The following is a 12,748-nucleotide window of genomic DNA, read 5'->3' as shown; positions in this document are numbered from 1 at the left end:
GGAGAGCTTGCACTCTAATCCCTCTGTGCCCTGAGCTCTGACCTCCTGTATGTTCTTCTGTTTTGCAGGTAGCTCGGCCATGAAGTACAGCTTGCCCTCCAGCAGCAGGAGCGCGGGGTGAGCCGCCAGGGTGATGGGCGCTGGGTCTGGACAGCTCCGTTCTTTAATATTTCCCTTGGCTTTGTCTCCCCGTATTTAACCTTCCAAGGAAAACATCTCGCCCTTATTATCGCCGAGCGCGGTGCCAGCCGTATAATCGCTGTCATGGCAGAGCCGCAGCTCCCGGGGTGCAGGGAGGGGGATATCTGATCTCACAGTCACGGGTGGATGTGTCCTGTACAATCTAGTGGTTGCTGCTGGAGTCTTACCAAGATAAACCTTCCTGGCAACATCACTTATAGAAGCGAGGACTGAAGAGCTGACAGTCTAATCCTCCCACCTCAGGGGCCGCAGGTCCAGGCAGTGTCTGGCTCACTGTTTGCCTCCTCATCCTAAAATTCCAGGAAATCCTACATTCATCTGCCTGTGTTAAATCAATCTGCTCCTAGGAAAGCTGGGTGACATGCAACAAGTTTTCCCTGCAGCTTTCCTAGACTCATGAAGGACACATTGGCTTAGCTTTGTATTACATCTCACTATATGCCAATCAGTATCCTGGGAAAGCTGGGTGATTGCCATAACAGGACTCATTATGGTGTTCAGCCATATTTGCCAGACTCCTGATCGGCACATCTACCTAGTAATGGAATGATCCAACCCTGCAGCCTTAGAACAGTCAGAAGACTGGGAAAGTTGGGTGACGACCTTTTTTGAGTCAACCATTCTGAACGTCACTCAGCTTTTCTAAAACTAAATTCCAGAGTGGCAGAGCAGAGTAATGCCTGCGTATAAGACAAGAAATCTTCTCCCTCATTGTTGTTATCAGACCTATTGTTAGGACCCTCTGATTGTTCTTCCTGGCAGTCACATGTTTAGGGTTGTAGGGCCACGTGAGGGCCCGAGTAGGGCGCACGCGCATCAGTAGATGAGATACGTAGTTCACTGAGGTTAATGTGGATTGGTTTTCCTTCCCTTCTGACTATAATTGTATTTTGGCTTTTACTCCATTCACATCCAGAGCTGCAGTCACTAAACCTAATCGCTTCATGATGTACAAGCTGGATTTCTTTATCCTGTGATCTCCATCCGGTCAAATACTCTAATCACATCCAGAGCTGCTGTCACTATTCTGTAGACTCTTCTTCTGAATTTGTCAGCATTGCTGATGCCCCCCCCCCCCCACAACTCCATCAGAAACCTAATCCTCTTGTCACATCCAGAGCTGTATTTAGCAGATGACACAGCTGACCACTCTCTATTATTCTGCATTGGCTGGTTACATTGCACCTCTCACACAGTATGTGACTGCTGGATGCCTTATGCTGCTCTGGATGTGACTGGAGCATAAGGCACGCTGTCTCTTACTTCTCCTTCTCCTCTCCCTCCAGGAGTCCTTTCGCTGTCCCTCCAATAGAAAACCGGCCAAGCATTTGGGGAGAGAGTCCCCCAAAATTTGTCACTAAGCTGAGTCGCGTCGTGGTGAAAGAAGGTCAGACAGGAAGATTCTCCTTCAAGGTAACCGGACGTCCTCCGCCTGCGGCCACCTGGAGCAAGGTAAGTGACTGGGGGCTCAGGGTAATGTCAGTCACCCCCTCCATGATATCTGTAGGTATACAAGACTCTTAATGTAGACGTCTCCTGACACACTGTAACGACACCTGGTGTAACATAAGACGTGTACAGTGACTGCTGCGCATGGACCAGCCGAGATGTATACATTGTATCTCCAGTCACACACAACATTCCTGACTAATTGGATGCTAATGACCCCCCTCCATATCCCCCCCATATAACCCCCCCATCTCCATCTCATCTCCTTCTTTCACTTTTCTTTCTGCCTTTTACTTTTTGAGAAACTTCCAAAAATAAGAAATCAGAGTCGCCCCTCGCTCAAGCCGCTGTCAGGATGGAGATTTTCTTTGGACTGGAGCTGGCGATCTCTTAAAGTTACATCGGCGCTCACTGCACAATAATATTTTTCTTCTTCTGACGTCTCCGGCTCTTTTCATGTCTCCTCCAAGGACCATTTGTCAGTGTCACATGTGCCCCGAGCGTCTCCTCTGCTTACTCGCTTGTGCAGAGATTTACTGCATGGCCCAATGGTTTATCCCTGGATCCATCATCGATGCTGAGCTCAAGCTACGCACAACATCAGCACCAGAACTGTTCATCCAGAGCTTCTAGGGTGGGGGTCTCAGGGATCAAGCAGCAGCAAACAAGGCACAGGTCACCCTGCTCAATGCCAGGCAGCAGCTGCAAGGGTAAAGCCCCAAGACTGATCTCAGAGCAGACGTGTTATCTGGAGGAAGGAGTCCGAAATACCAGACCTTCACATCCCCCTCCTCCTCCAGGATCCGCACCATCATTAGCCCAGATCCGAACCTAGCCTCATCCCAAACCTCACCCCCAGACCCTGAGCTCAGCCTCATCCCAAACCTCACCCCCAGACCCTGAGCTCAGCCTCATCCCAAACCTCACCCCCAGACCCTGAGCTCAGCCTCATCCCAAACCTCACCCCCAGACCCTGAGCTCAGCCTCATCCCAAACCTCAACCCCAGACCCTGAGCTCAGCCTCATCCCAAACCTCAACCCCAGACCCTGAGCTCAGCCTCATCCCAAACCCCAGACCCTGAGCTCAGCCTCATCCCAAACCCCAGACCCTGAGCTCAGCCTCATCCCAAACCTCAACCCCGACCTCACCCCTTTCCCTGAGCTCAGCTTCACTCCCAGACCCTGAGCTCAGCCTCATCCCAAACCTCAATCTCCGACCTCACCCCGATCCCTGAGCTCAGCCTCATCCCAAACCTCAACCCCGACCTCACCCCGATCCCTGAGCTCAGCCTCATCCCAAACCTCAACCCCGACCTCACCCCTATCCCTGAGCTCAGCCTCATCCCAAACCTCAACCCCGATCCCTGAGCATGGTCTCATCCCCCAGCATCAGCCCCTGACCTCACACTGAGCACAGCCTCATCCCCCCATAGTAGCCCCCAACCTCCATACTAAGCAAAGCCTCCCCCCCAAGCATCAGACCCTGACCCCCCCACCCTCCAGACTCGGGGCACAGCCTTACCCACGGTATCCCTAATTAACCCATTCATCATCTTCTGGCAGGCAGCGCACACAGCCATGTGTCAGTGTCTGGACTTGTCCTTGTCGTCTCCCTTATAATGGAGTCATTACCTGGTGTCTGACTCACAGCCAGAGCTGCATTTACATTTCCGATTCCCTCTCTCTCTCTGCTGGATTGGTTATAGCCGAGACCCTTCTGTAATACGGCCAGCATTGTACGGACCCCTGATGCAGAAAACGTATTGTAACTTAGAAATCCACTGGTGTCATCAGAAGGATGAGCACGCTGCAGCTTTAGTCATAACTGGAGAGTAAGACATCAGAAATGTCATTGTAATATAGAGAGAATTGTAATAAGACAAGTGACCAGGAGAATGATGTGTGCAGCTCTGGGTGTGACTAGTGTATAAGCATTGTTTCATTCACGTGCAGGATGAGGTTGAGCTGCAGAGTGGAGAGCGATATAACGTGTATGACAAGGCCGGCGTTTACTCTCTAGAGATCCTCCGCGCGTGTAAAGAGGATGTCGGGATGTATACCTGCACCATGACGAACAGCTGCGGCAGTAGTGCGGCGTCTGCAGAGCTGATCATACAAGGTAAGTCATGGCGGGCCGGAGCTCTGCTAGGGTGCCCGGATCTCTACACGCTGGTGTCAGGGCAAGGCTTTATTCTGTGTAGCAGCCACATGGTCATCTCTTTACATAGATCCCAATGTGAAAAACAGGATCCGTTTCAGTCCATAGGACCGGTCATCACTGTCATCTGTGGGGGTTTGATACCCGGACCCTGCACAGATCAGCTCTGGTTATGGGAGTGGCCCTTCAATACCCCAGAGACGGTTGCATCACTCCTATTACTTGTATAAGATCGGTGCTGCATGTCCACTAGCACCCAGCTGATCTGTGTGGGGTCTGGGTGCCACATACCGGTGACATACCCTGTGACACCAGTATGACCCTGTCCCTACCTACGTCCCATTCTAGAAGCTCCTGGTTTGGGGGTGTCCTGGGGGGTATTGTATGCAGTGGTCAGTCTGGTGGATATTCACTGATGAGGTTTCTGCTCTCTTTCAGGATGTGACTGGACAGACGGGTACGTAGAGCGCCTCCTATATTACGCCTGCCTTCCTATAAGCGATGTGACCAGCAGCAGAATCTCCTAAGTATCACAGCAGTGCCCCCTATAGATTATGATCCCAGGCGCCCGATGTTACCCTTACTGCCCACGCTTGTGCATCACTGCCCCCCTGTGGTCGTCCTGCACTGTGGCTCCAGCTCCGCTGCATTGTCTGCTGGACTCTGAAATCAGGGCTGCAAAACCCACAATGTTGGCTCAAAGTGTGAACAGGACTTTATGGCGCTGATGTGATCAGAGATTCCGCCACAGTGGCTTTGTCTGTGGGAGTCTGACCTGCACTTCTGTTTTTCCAGAGGTTCATGCTGTTTTTCTCCATACTTTACACTGCAGCTCTGCTCTATTAAGTCATATTGAGGCAGAGGCATAAAGTATCACCTTTTACTTCAAGTCTGTTTTTGTGCAAAACCAAAACTTCACTTTTTTACATTTTTTATTTCACTTTTGTTGTGGCAGCCATCTGTCTTGCTGGTGTAAATGATTTCTGATATGAATGCCATGTGCGGGCTGCTGCAGATTGTGTCCCTGTCGGAGTAGGCGCCTCATGTTCTCCCCCATTGACTCCATCTTAGCTGTATTGTCTTATGGAGTCTTAGACTGACGGCAAATTTCAAACTATTTTAGCACAAAACCTGGCTGCTGCTTTATCCCCATGCTTTACACTGCAGTTCTGCTCCAGGCTTATATTATATTTGTACAAAAACTAATCTTTGGGTTTCTTTTTTTTTTTTTAAGGTCTCCAGGTCTCAGATCATCTGTAACTTCTACAAACAAAATGGCCATCACTAGTCAGGTGGACACTAATGGCATTCGTAAGCCGCTGCGGGGGGTGGATAAGACGGACCCTTCCCCCCGGAGCAGTAAGTGCTCAGCAAGTTCTACCAAAGATGATTCTTCAAAAACAGCGTCCTCCGTGTCTTCTGCGTCCTCAGAATCTCGTGTGTCCATTGCTAAGACTGAGACTCCTGGTAGATTTGGGAAAGCCTCATCACCCCCTCTCCTGGACGTGGACAGCTCTGGTACTGCACGTGGCCTCTCTGAAGGGTCTGTGAAGAGCAGCTCCTACACAAAACCTCCAGTCACAAGTTCTACCAAAGATTCCCCATCCATAGTCTCCCGATACACGGCCATCCTGGAGTCTAGGACTTCACCCAGTAGAGAACCTGCGCAGGAGAAATCTGCTGTGGGAACAAAGACCCCCACAATGTCCTCGCGCTATGTCCTGGAGTCCCCTCTAAGACCATCAGTGTCTACAAAGGAGACCCCAGGTGGGGGCGGCCAGAATCCGAGCGGCGTCACCTCCAGGTGTGCAAGTAACATAGAGTCAAACCTTAGAGCTCAGGCTATGGGAAACAAAGCCAAGGAGAAGTCTCCTCAGATCTCGCAGAACATCTCTCCAGCAGCCACCATGGAGCTCGGTCCAAAAGGGTCCGGACAGAGCAGTGGGGGTCAGCAGTCATTGCACAGCTCAGGTGTAACCCCCAGGAATCCCCCCAGTAAATCTGTGAAGGAGACCCCACTGAGCTCCACTAAGAATTCATCTCCAGTCCAGATATCCAAAGAAAGCAGTGTGAGAAGTGCCGATCAGCCGGCAGCCAAAGACCCGGCCTACCCGTCAGTGAGGGGCATCACTCTGAAGAAAACCTCCCCAATATCTCCAAAATCCTCCAAGAAGGAAAGTCCCGACCCAAAGCTGCAGAGACCTGAAGGAGGAGAAGCCGCACTGGAGACCACAAAGGAGTCTGCACCGACCAGAGACGTGAAGGCTCCACAGGTATCGTCCAGCAGCATCACCCTGAGGTCTGTGAAGGTCCAACCGGAACGTAAGAACCTGGAGAACATGGTGTCCCGGAGCCAGAGGCCGTCTGACCACAAGGGGGTGATAGAGGCGCAGGCTGTTGTCTCTGCAAAAGCTCCAAACTTTGAACTCACTCCGTCCAGTCTGGAGGTGTCTGAGGGCAGCAAAGTCGTCTTCCAATGTAAAGGTATCAGTCGCTGTCTGTACTGTGTATTGTCCTGTCCTTATACAGAGACGTGTGTACAGCCTACTTATATACAGGGAAGTGCTTACAGCCTCCCTATATACAGGGCGGTGCGTACAGCCTACTTATATACAGGGAAGTGCTTACAGCCTCCCTATATACAAGGCGGTGCGTACAGTCTCCCTATATACAGGGCGGTGCGTACAGTCTCCCTATATACAGGGCGGTGCGTACAGTCTCCCTATATACAGGGCGGTGCGTACAGTCTCCCTATATACAGGGCGGTGCGTACAGTCTCCTTATATACAGGGAGTAGTGTACAGCCTACTTATATACAGGACGGTGCGTACAGTCTCCTTATATACAGGGAGTAGTGTACAGCCTACTTATATACAGGACGGTGCGTACAACCTACTTATATACAGGGAGGTGCGTGCAGTGTCCTTATATACAGGGAGGTGCATGCAGTTTCCTTATATACAGGGTGGTGCATACAGTCTCCTTATATACAGGGAGGTGCGTGCAGTCTACATATATACAGGGAGGTGTGTACAGCCTACTTATATGCAGGGAGGTGCGTGCAGTCTACATATATACAGGGAGGTGAGTGCAGTTTCCTTATATACAGGGTGGTGCATACAGTCTCCTTATATACAGTGAGGTGTGTACAGCCTACTTATATACAGGGCGGTGCGTACAGCCTACTTATATACAGGGAGGTGCGTGCAGTCTCCTTATATACAGCGAGGTGCGTGCAGTTGTCATATATACAGGGAGGTGTGTACAGTCTCCTTATATACAGGGAGGGGTGTATGGGCTCTTTGTATACAGCCGGCCTGTATGGTGTCCTTATATACAGGGAGGTGTGTACAGTGTCCTTATATACAGGGAGGTGTGTACAGTGTCCTTATATACAGGGAGGTGCGTGCAGTCTCCTTATATACAGGGAGGTGCGTGCAGTCTCCTTATATACAGGGAGGTGCGTGCAGTCTCCTTATATACAGGGAGGTGCGTACAGTGTCCTTATATACAGGGAGGTGCGTGCAGTCTCCTTATATACAGGGAGGTGCGTACAGTGTCCTTATATACAGGGAGGTGCGTACAGTCTCCTTATATACAGGGAGGTGCGTGCAGTCTCCTTATATACAGGGAGGTGCGTGCAGTCTCCTTATATACAGGGAGGTGCGTGCAGTCTCCTTATATACAGGGAGGTGCGTGCAGTCTCCTTATATACAGGGAGGTGCGTGCAGTCTCCTTATATACAGGGAGGTGCGTGCAGTCTCCTTATATACAGGGAGGTGCGTGCAGTCTCCTTATATACAGGGAGGTGCGTGCAGTCTCCTTATATACAGGGAGGTGCGTGCAGTCTCCTTATATACAGGGAGGTGCGTGCAGTCTCCTTATATACAGGGAGGTGCGTGCAGTCTCCTTATATACAGGGAGGTGAGTGCAGTCTCCTTATATACAGGGAGCTGTGACCGCAGTATCTGTAGATTTATATTGTTTAGTATTTGCAGCCGTATCTGACGGTCACTGTCGCCCTCTAGTGGCTGAGACTGGCACAACCTGTTGGGTTACACATTGCAGCAGAGTAGCACATGATGCCGCTCTCAGAGGAGACTCAAATAGGAGAACAACTTGCCATTGGCCACCTGAAATCCCTTGTCTCCTGATCGGATACACCGGGCTATGAAGTGCAAAGCTCAGTGAGGTTACAGAACCAATGTATGCTTCAGTAAGTCAGTGACAAGTAGTGAGGAGGAGTCACAGCAATAACAGGATAAAGGGACACCAGTCACATTTTGGTGTAATGCATACTGCACATTCTCTGTTAGTACAATAAACCTCATTCCACTCCTGAAATATTTGTGTCCATCAGTTATTAGATAGATCAGACTGACATGGCAAACACCAGAATATTTACAGCTAACAAGGATTAATAGGGGGGCACAAACTTTCTGATAGGACTGTATAATGGGGCGGGGTGTCTGCTGTGTCCGGTGAAGGACATTCCATGATGGTTTCCTCCTCTTTATGGCCAGTGTCCGGAGAACCCTCACCTCTTCTTGAGTGGTTTAAGGAAGGCTCCCGACTACAGGAGAAGGAGGGGGTGCTCCTCCGGGAGGGATGCCGCATTCATTCCTTACACCTACTCAAGGCACGGGCAGAAGACAGTGGCACCTACAGCTGCCAAATCTCCAATGTGAATGGCCGCCAGTCGTGTACCTGGACCCTGAAGGTGAAACGTAAGTTACTGACAGCACTTCTACTCTAGTCACACCTAGAGCAGTGCTCAGTGTCCTCTCACATAAACCTGCTGTTACAATTCTCTTGTTATATCTCATACACAGCCATAGATACAATGACAACCCTGCTGCCTTTACTGCTACTACGTCTCATACTCTAGTCACTTCAAGAGCTGCTGCTGGTTTGTGCTTTGATCTCACTGTGTAGATTGCAGATCTTAGAGCGTCTTGCAGTTACTATTACACCGCACAGTAGTCTCCTCTCATTTCATTCCCCACAATGCTATTGGGGTATCTGTCTTGATGCAGCTCTGGGTGTGACTGGAGTATAAGACATCGTGTAAGTGTGTATTGCCTGATGAGCTCTGTCGCCAGTGAATAGGTTCTGCTTAGTCTTCATGTATCTCTGAGCCTGCACACTGTGCCGCATCCTCAGCTCCTTTCAGTTTTGCCGTCTCTGTTGTCATTTCAGGTTTCCAAGCAGTGGAGTTCGCGCCGCGCTTTGTCCAGGTCTTAAAGGACCGCAGCTTGATGGAAGGACAGGACTTGGTTCTGGGCTGCACAGTGCATGGAGACCCCCGGCCGGAGATCACCTGGTTGTTAAATGGTAAGTGACATTCTGCCTGCAAAAGTCTCTGCACCCCTGTGTGTGCTGGTGGGGTCTCTGAAGCATCTGCGGCTGCGAATGGAATAGCAGAGACGTGTAGGTGACGTGTGAGACAAGTGCTCCCCCACTGACACAGGCTCTGAATGGTTACTGTCACTTTAAGAAACCTCTAAGTGGTAATAGCTCCAGTGCACACAAGGTGGCGCTAAAGATTTATCATTACATGGAACAGCGAAGAGCTTTATACCAGGACAGAGATCGCGGAGGAATCGGGGAATCTAATAATAGAGAGAATATTATATTACATAGTATATACTGCCTGCAAGGGAAGTGTCACTAACATGGATACAATGTATACAGCATAGAAGTGTAACTGCTCCAGCAGAATAGTGAGCGCAGCTCTGGAGTATAATACAGGATAAGTAATGTAATGTATGTACACAGTGACTGCACCAGCAGAATAGTGAGCGCTGCTCTGGAGTATAATACAGGATAAGTAATGTAATGTATGTACACAGTGACTGTACCAGCAGAATAGTGAGCGCAGCTCTGGGGTATAATACAGGATAAGTAATGTAATGTATGTACACAGTGACTGCACCAGCAGAATAGTGAGCGCAGCTCTGGAGTATAATACAGGATAAGTAATGTAATGTATGTACACAGTGACTGTACCAGCAGAATAGTGAGCGCAGCTCTGGGGTATAATACAGGATAAGTAATGTAATGTATGTACACAGTGACTGCACCAGCAGAATAGTGAGCGCAGCTCTGGAGTATAATACAGGATAAGTAATGTAATGTATGTACACAGTGACTGCACCAGCAGAATAGTGAGCGCAGCTCTGGAGTATAATACAGGATAAGTAATGTAATGTATGTACACAGTGACTGTACCAGCAGAATAGTGAGCGCAGCTCTGGAGTATAATACAGGATAAGTAATGTAATGTATGTACACAGTGACTGTACCAGCAGAATAGTGAGCGCAGCTCTGGAGTATAATACAGGATAAGTAATGTAATGTATGTACACAGTGACTGCACCAGCAGAATAGTGAGCGCAGCTCTGGAGTATAATACAGGATAAGTAATGTAATGTATGTACACAGTGACTGTACCAGCAGAATAGTGAGCGCAGCTCTGGAGTATAATACAGGATAAGTAATGTAATGTATGTACACAGTGACTGCACCAGCAGAATAGTGAGCGCAGCTCTGGAGTATAATACAGGATAAGTAATGTAATGTATGTACACAGTGACTGCACCAGCAGAATAGTGAGCGCAGCTCTGGAGTATAATACAGGATAAGTAATGTAATGTATGTACACAGTGACTGCACCAGCAGAATAGTGAGCGCAGCTCTGGAGTATAATTCCGGATCAGCACATATTTAGGCTACATGAACATTTGCATCTTTGCGTCTGTGGGAATTCTGGCCCATTATTTCATATGGTGAGTCCATGTCTCTAAGCAGACAGTAATAGGACCTATCCTGAGTTTTGCCCTGGGCTCGTGGCTCTCCATGCGATGATACATGGGGACGTATGTTGGACCATAGAATGATGCAGCGTCCTAGCTTCTAACAGCCATGTTTAGCACACTTCTATAGAGTGTGTGTATGGAGCCTTACAATCGTGTGTCATATCCTGGGGTACATTATAGCGCATGTACTGGCGTTCACATCTGGTGTAGATTTGGTGTTTCTCACAAATGTATTTATGTGCGCAGGTGATCCCCTCCCCCCTTGCTCCTCTCTTCAGTATTTCATATTACACCTGCAGGGCCCAGGTCCTGGTTTTGGGGGGGTCTCCTCCGGGTTTCTTGGTTTCCTCCCACACTACAAGAATTTATTGATGGATTACATTGGAATTTAGACTATGGCGCGGATGAGGATAAGCCCTGATAAGAGAGCTGAGATTCTCTGTACTGCGCTGTGGCATATGTTGGTGCTGTGTAGATGAATATAATGCTTAATTGCTCTCACTTTGTATTATATTATTCACATGCAGTTTCTCTTTTTACCAGCTGGGGGCACCACCAATTCTCTGAAATTTAATTTGCCAAATTTCTGTGTTTTTTTTTTTTTTTTTTTTTTTTTTGCAGATTCAGGTGAATGAACTTGTGTCCTGTTGTCTCTGATGTAGTTAATTTCTCAGTCCTCCTGTCCCCTATAGATCAGCCTATCCAGTATGCCCACACTACATATGAAGACGGAATTGTGGAGCTGACCGTGCAAGATGCTCTTCCTGAAGATCAGGGCGTCTACACCTGCGTGGCACAGAATAAGTGCGGGACGGCCTCGTGCAGCGCCACCGTGACTATGACAGGTGAGGGGATGGTTCCTGCAGCCGCTGATAGTAGAGGTCAGTGTCTCAGTGTCACGCAGGATTGTCTCCATTGGCACAGTTATGAGAAGTTTTAGGTCTGTTCTGTGACAATCAGCAGGGATTTACATTACACAGTGAGAAGTGTCATTTACAGGAGACTGGATTAGCCGAAACACGGCCAAAACTAAAAATAAGTGCATCACTGTGCGGGACCACCATGAATAGCAATGTCTGACACCTTGAATGCAACATTGGGACCATAATGCACTTCTGCTCACCTCTCAGACATCCTTTCACTTGTTGTGGAGCGGGGTTGTTACACCGCTGTTATTGCCATTACTGGGTGCAGACCTTATTGGCTTGCACAGTGATGTGGTATTTGTCCACACAGTTGCCACGTCTTGTCTGCCCCAGCTGTGGCATGCATCGTCACCCCTAAAGAATACCGGCACATTGTCATTCTGAAATTAGGAAATTAGAAAAATTAGTAAAAGTGCCTGCATCAGACATCACCGTGACCCTGGAGCGATGCAGAGGGGTCGTAAGCCTTTATTATAAGGCAGCAATGCACCTGTATCTCTCTGGTCCCAGTTCTGTGGTACGTACAGGGAGGGAGGATTTGGGGGGACATATGATTAAGCTGAACCCTATTCTGTGTGGACCCCACACTAAGCCTTGCTGAAGTATTCCCAAGTCATCTGGTGCAAAAGAGGAGTGAAGTCCATATATATATGTGAATAGAGGGATGTCATTAAATGGACGGGAGCCGGATTCCTGATTAATCCCTGGGATGAGGGTAGAAAATAAGTGGAAAATGTCTGCTGGTTCTGCCGTCGGTTCTTACACAAATCATTACAGAACATAAACCTTGCAGCGTGAAGACGCACATTACTGTCATAGATTTAGTGTAAGCAGAACCCGGCCGGCGATCTGGAACTTGTCTGTGACATGTAGGATTAATGTGCAGAGCTCCCCGGGCGGCCCCTGACATCAGGGCGCAGAATGTCAGCAGCGGCAGTAATGTCTGTATCACTAGGGGATAAGCGGCTGCCTGACTCTGCTGCTCTACACTTGTATTGGGATAATCCTCCTGGAGGCTGCAGGGGTGCAAAGTAACAGATGTCCCCTGTAACCCCAGGATGGTGATACCAATGGAGAGGAAATAGGGGAGCGGTGAAGTTACTTCATTATCTGTTTAGGGGGTCAATCGCTGGAATTGGAGCCACTGCTTACAGGGATCATCCTGTCCTCATGTACATTGTGTAATGAGATGTTCT

General features: G+C 49.0%; 1 protein-coding gene across 1 annotated transcript in view; it reads left to right on the top strand.

Annotated features, from left to right (window-relative positions):
* Positions 1-12,748, top strand: part of MYLK (myosin light chain kinase) — a 126,320-nt gene that overhangs the window by 9,703 nt on the left and 103,869 nt on the right. The window contains exons 4-11 of the mRNA XM_075284714.1: positions 69-117; positions 1,488-1,653; positions 3,604-3,769; positions 4,247-4,265; positions 5,043-6,292; positions 8,332-8,535; positions 9,008-9,142; positions 11,319-11,471. Of these exons, the coding sequence (XP_075140815.1) occupies positions 69-117; positions 1,488-1,653; positions 3,604-3,769; positions 4,247-4,265; positions 5,043-6,292; positions 8,332-8,535; positions 9,008-9,142; positions 11,319-11,471 (2,142 nt within the window). The remainder of the gene's footprint in view (positions 1-68; positions 118-1,487; positions 1,654-3,603; positions 3,770-4,246; positions 4,266-5,042; positions 6,293-8,331; positions 8,536-9,007; positions 9,143-11,318; positions 11,472-12,748) is intronic.

This window comes from Leptodactylus fuscus, chromosome 8 (genome assembly GCF_031893055.1).
Source record: "Leptodactylus fuscus isolate aLepFus1 chromosome 8, aLepFus1.hap2, whole genome shotgun sequence".
NCBI classification, from domain to species: domain Eukaryota; kingdom Metazoa; phylum Chordata; class Amphibia; order Anura; family Leptodactylidae; genus Leptodactylus; species Leptodactylus fuscus.
This window is presented reverse-complemented; position numbering and strand designations above follow the sequence as displayed.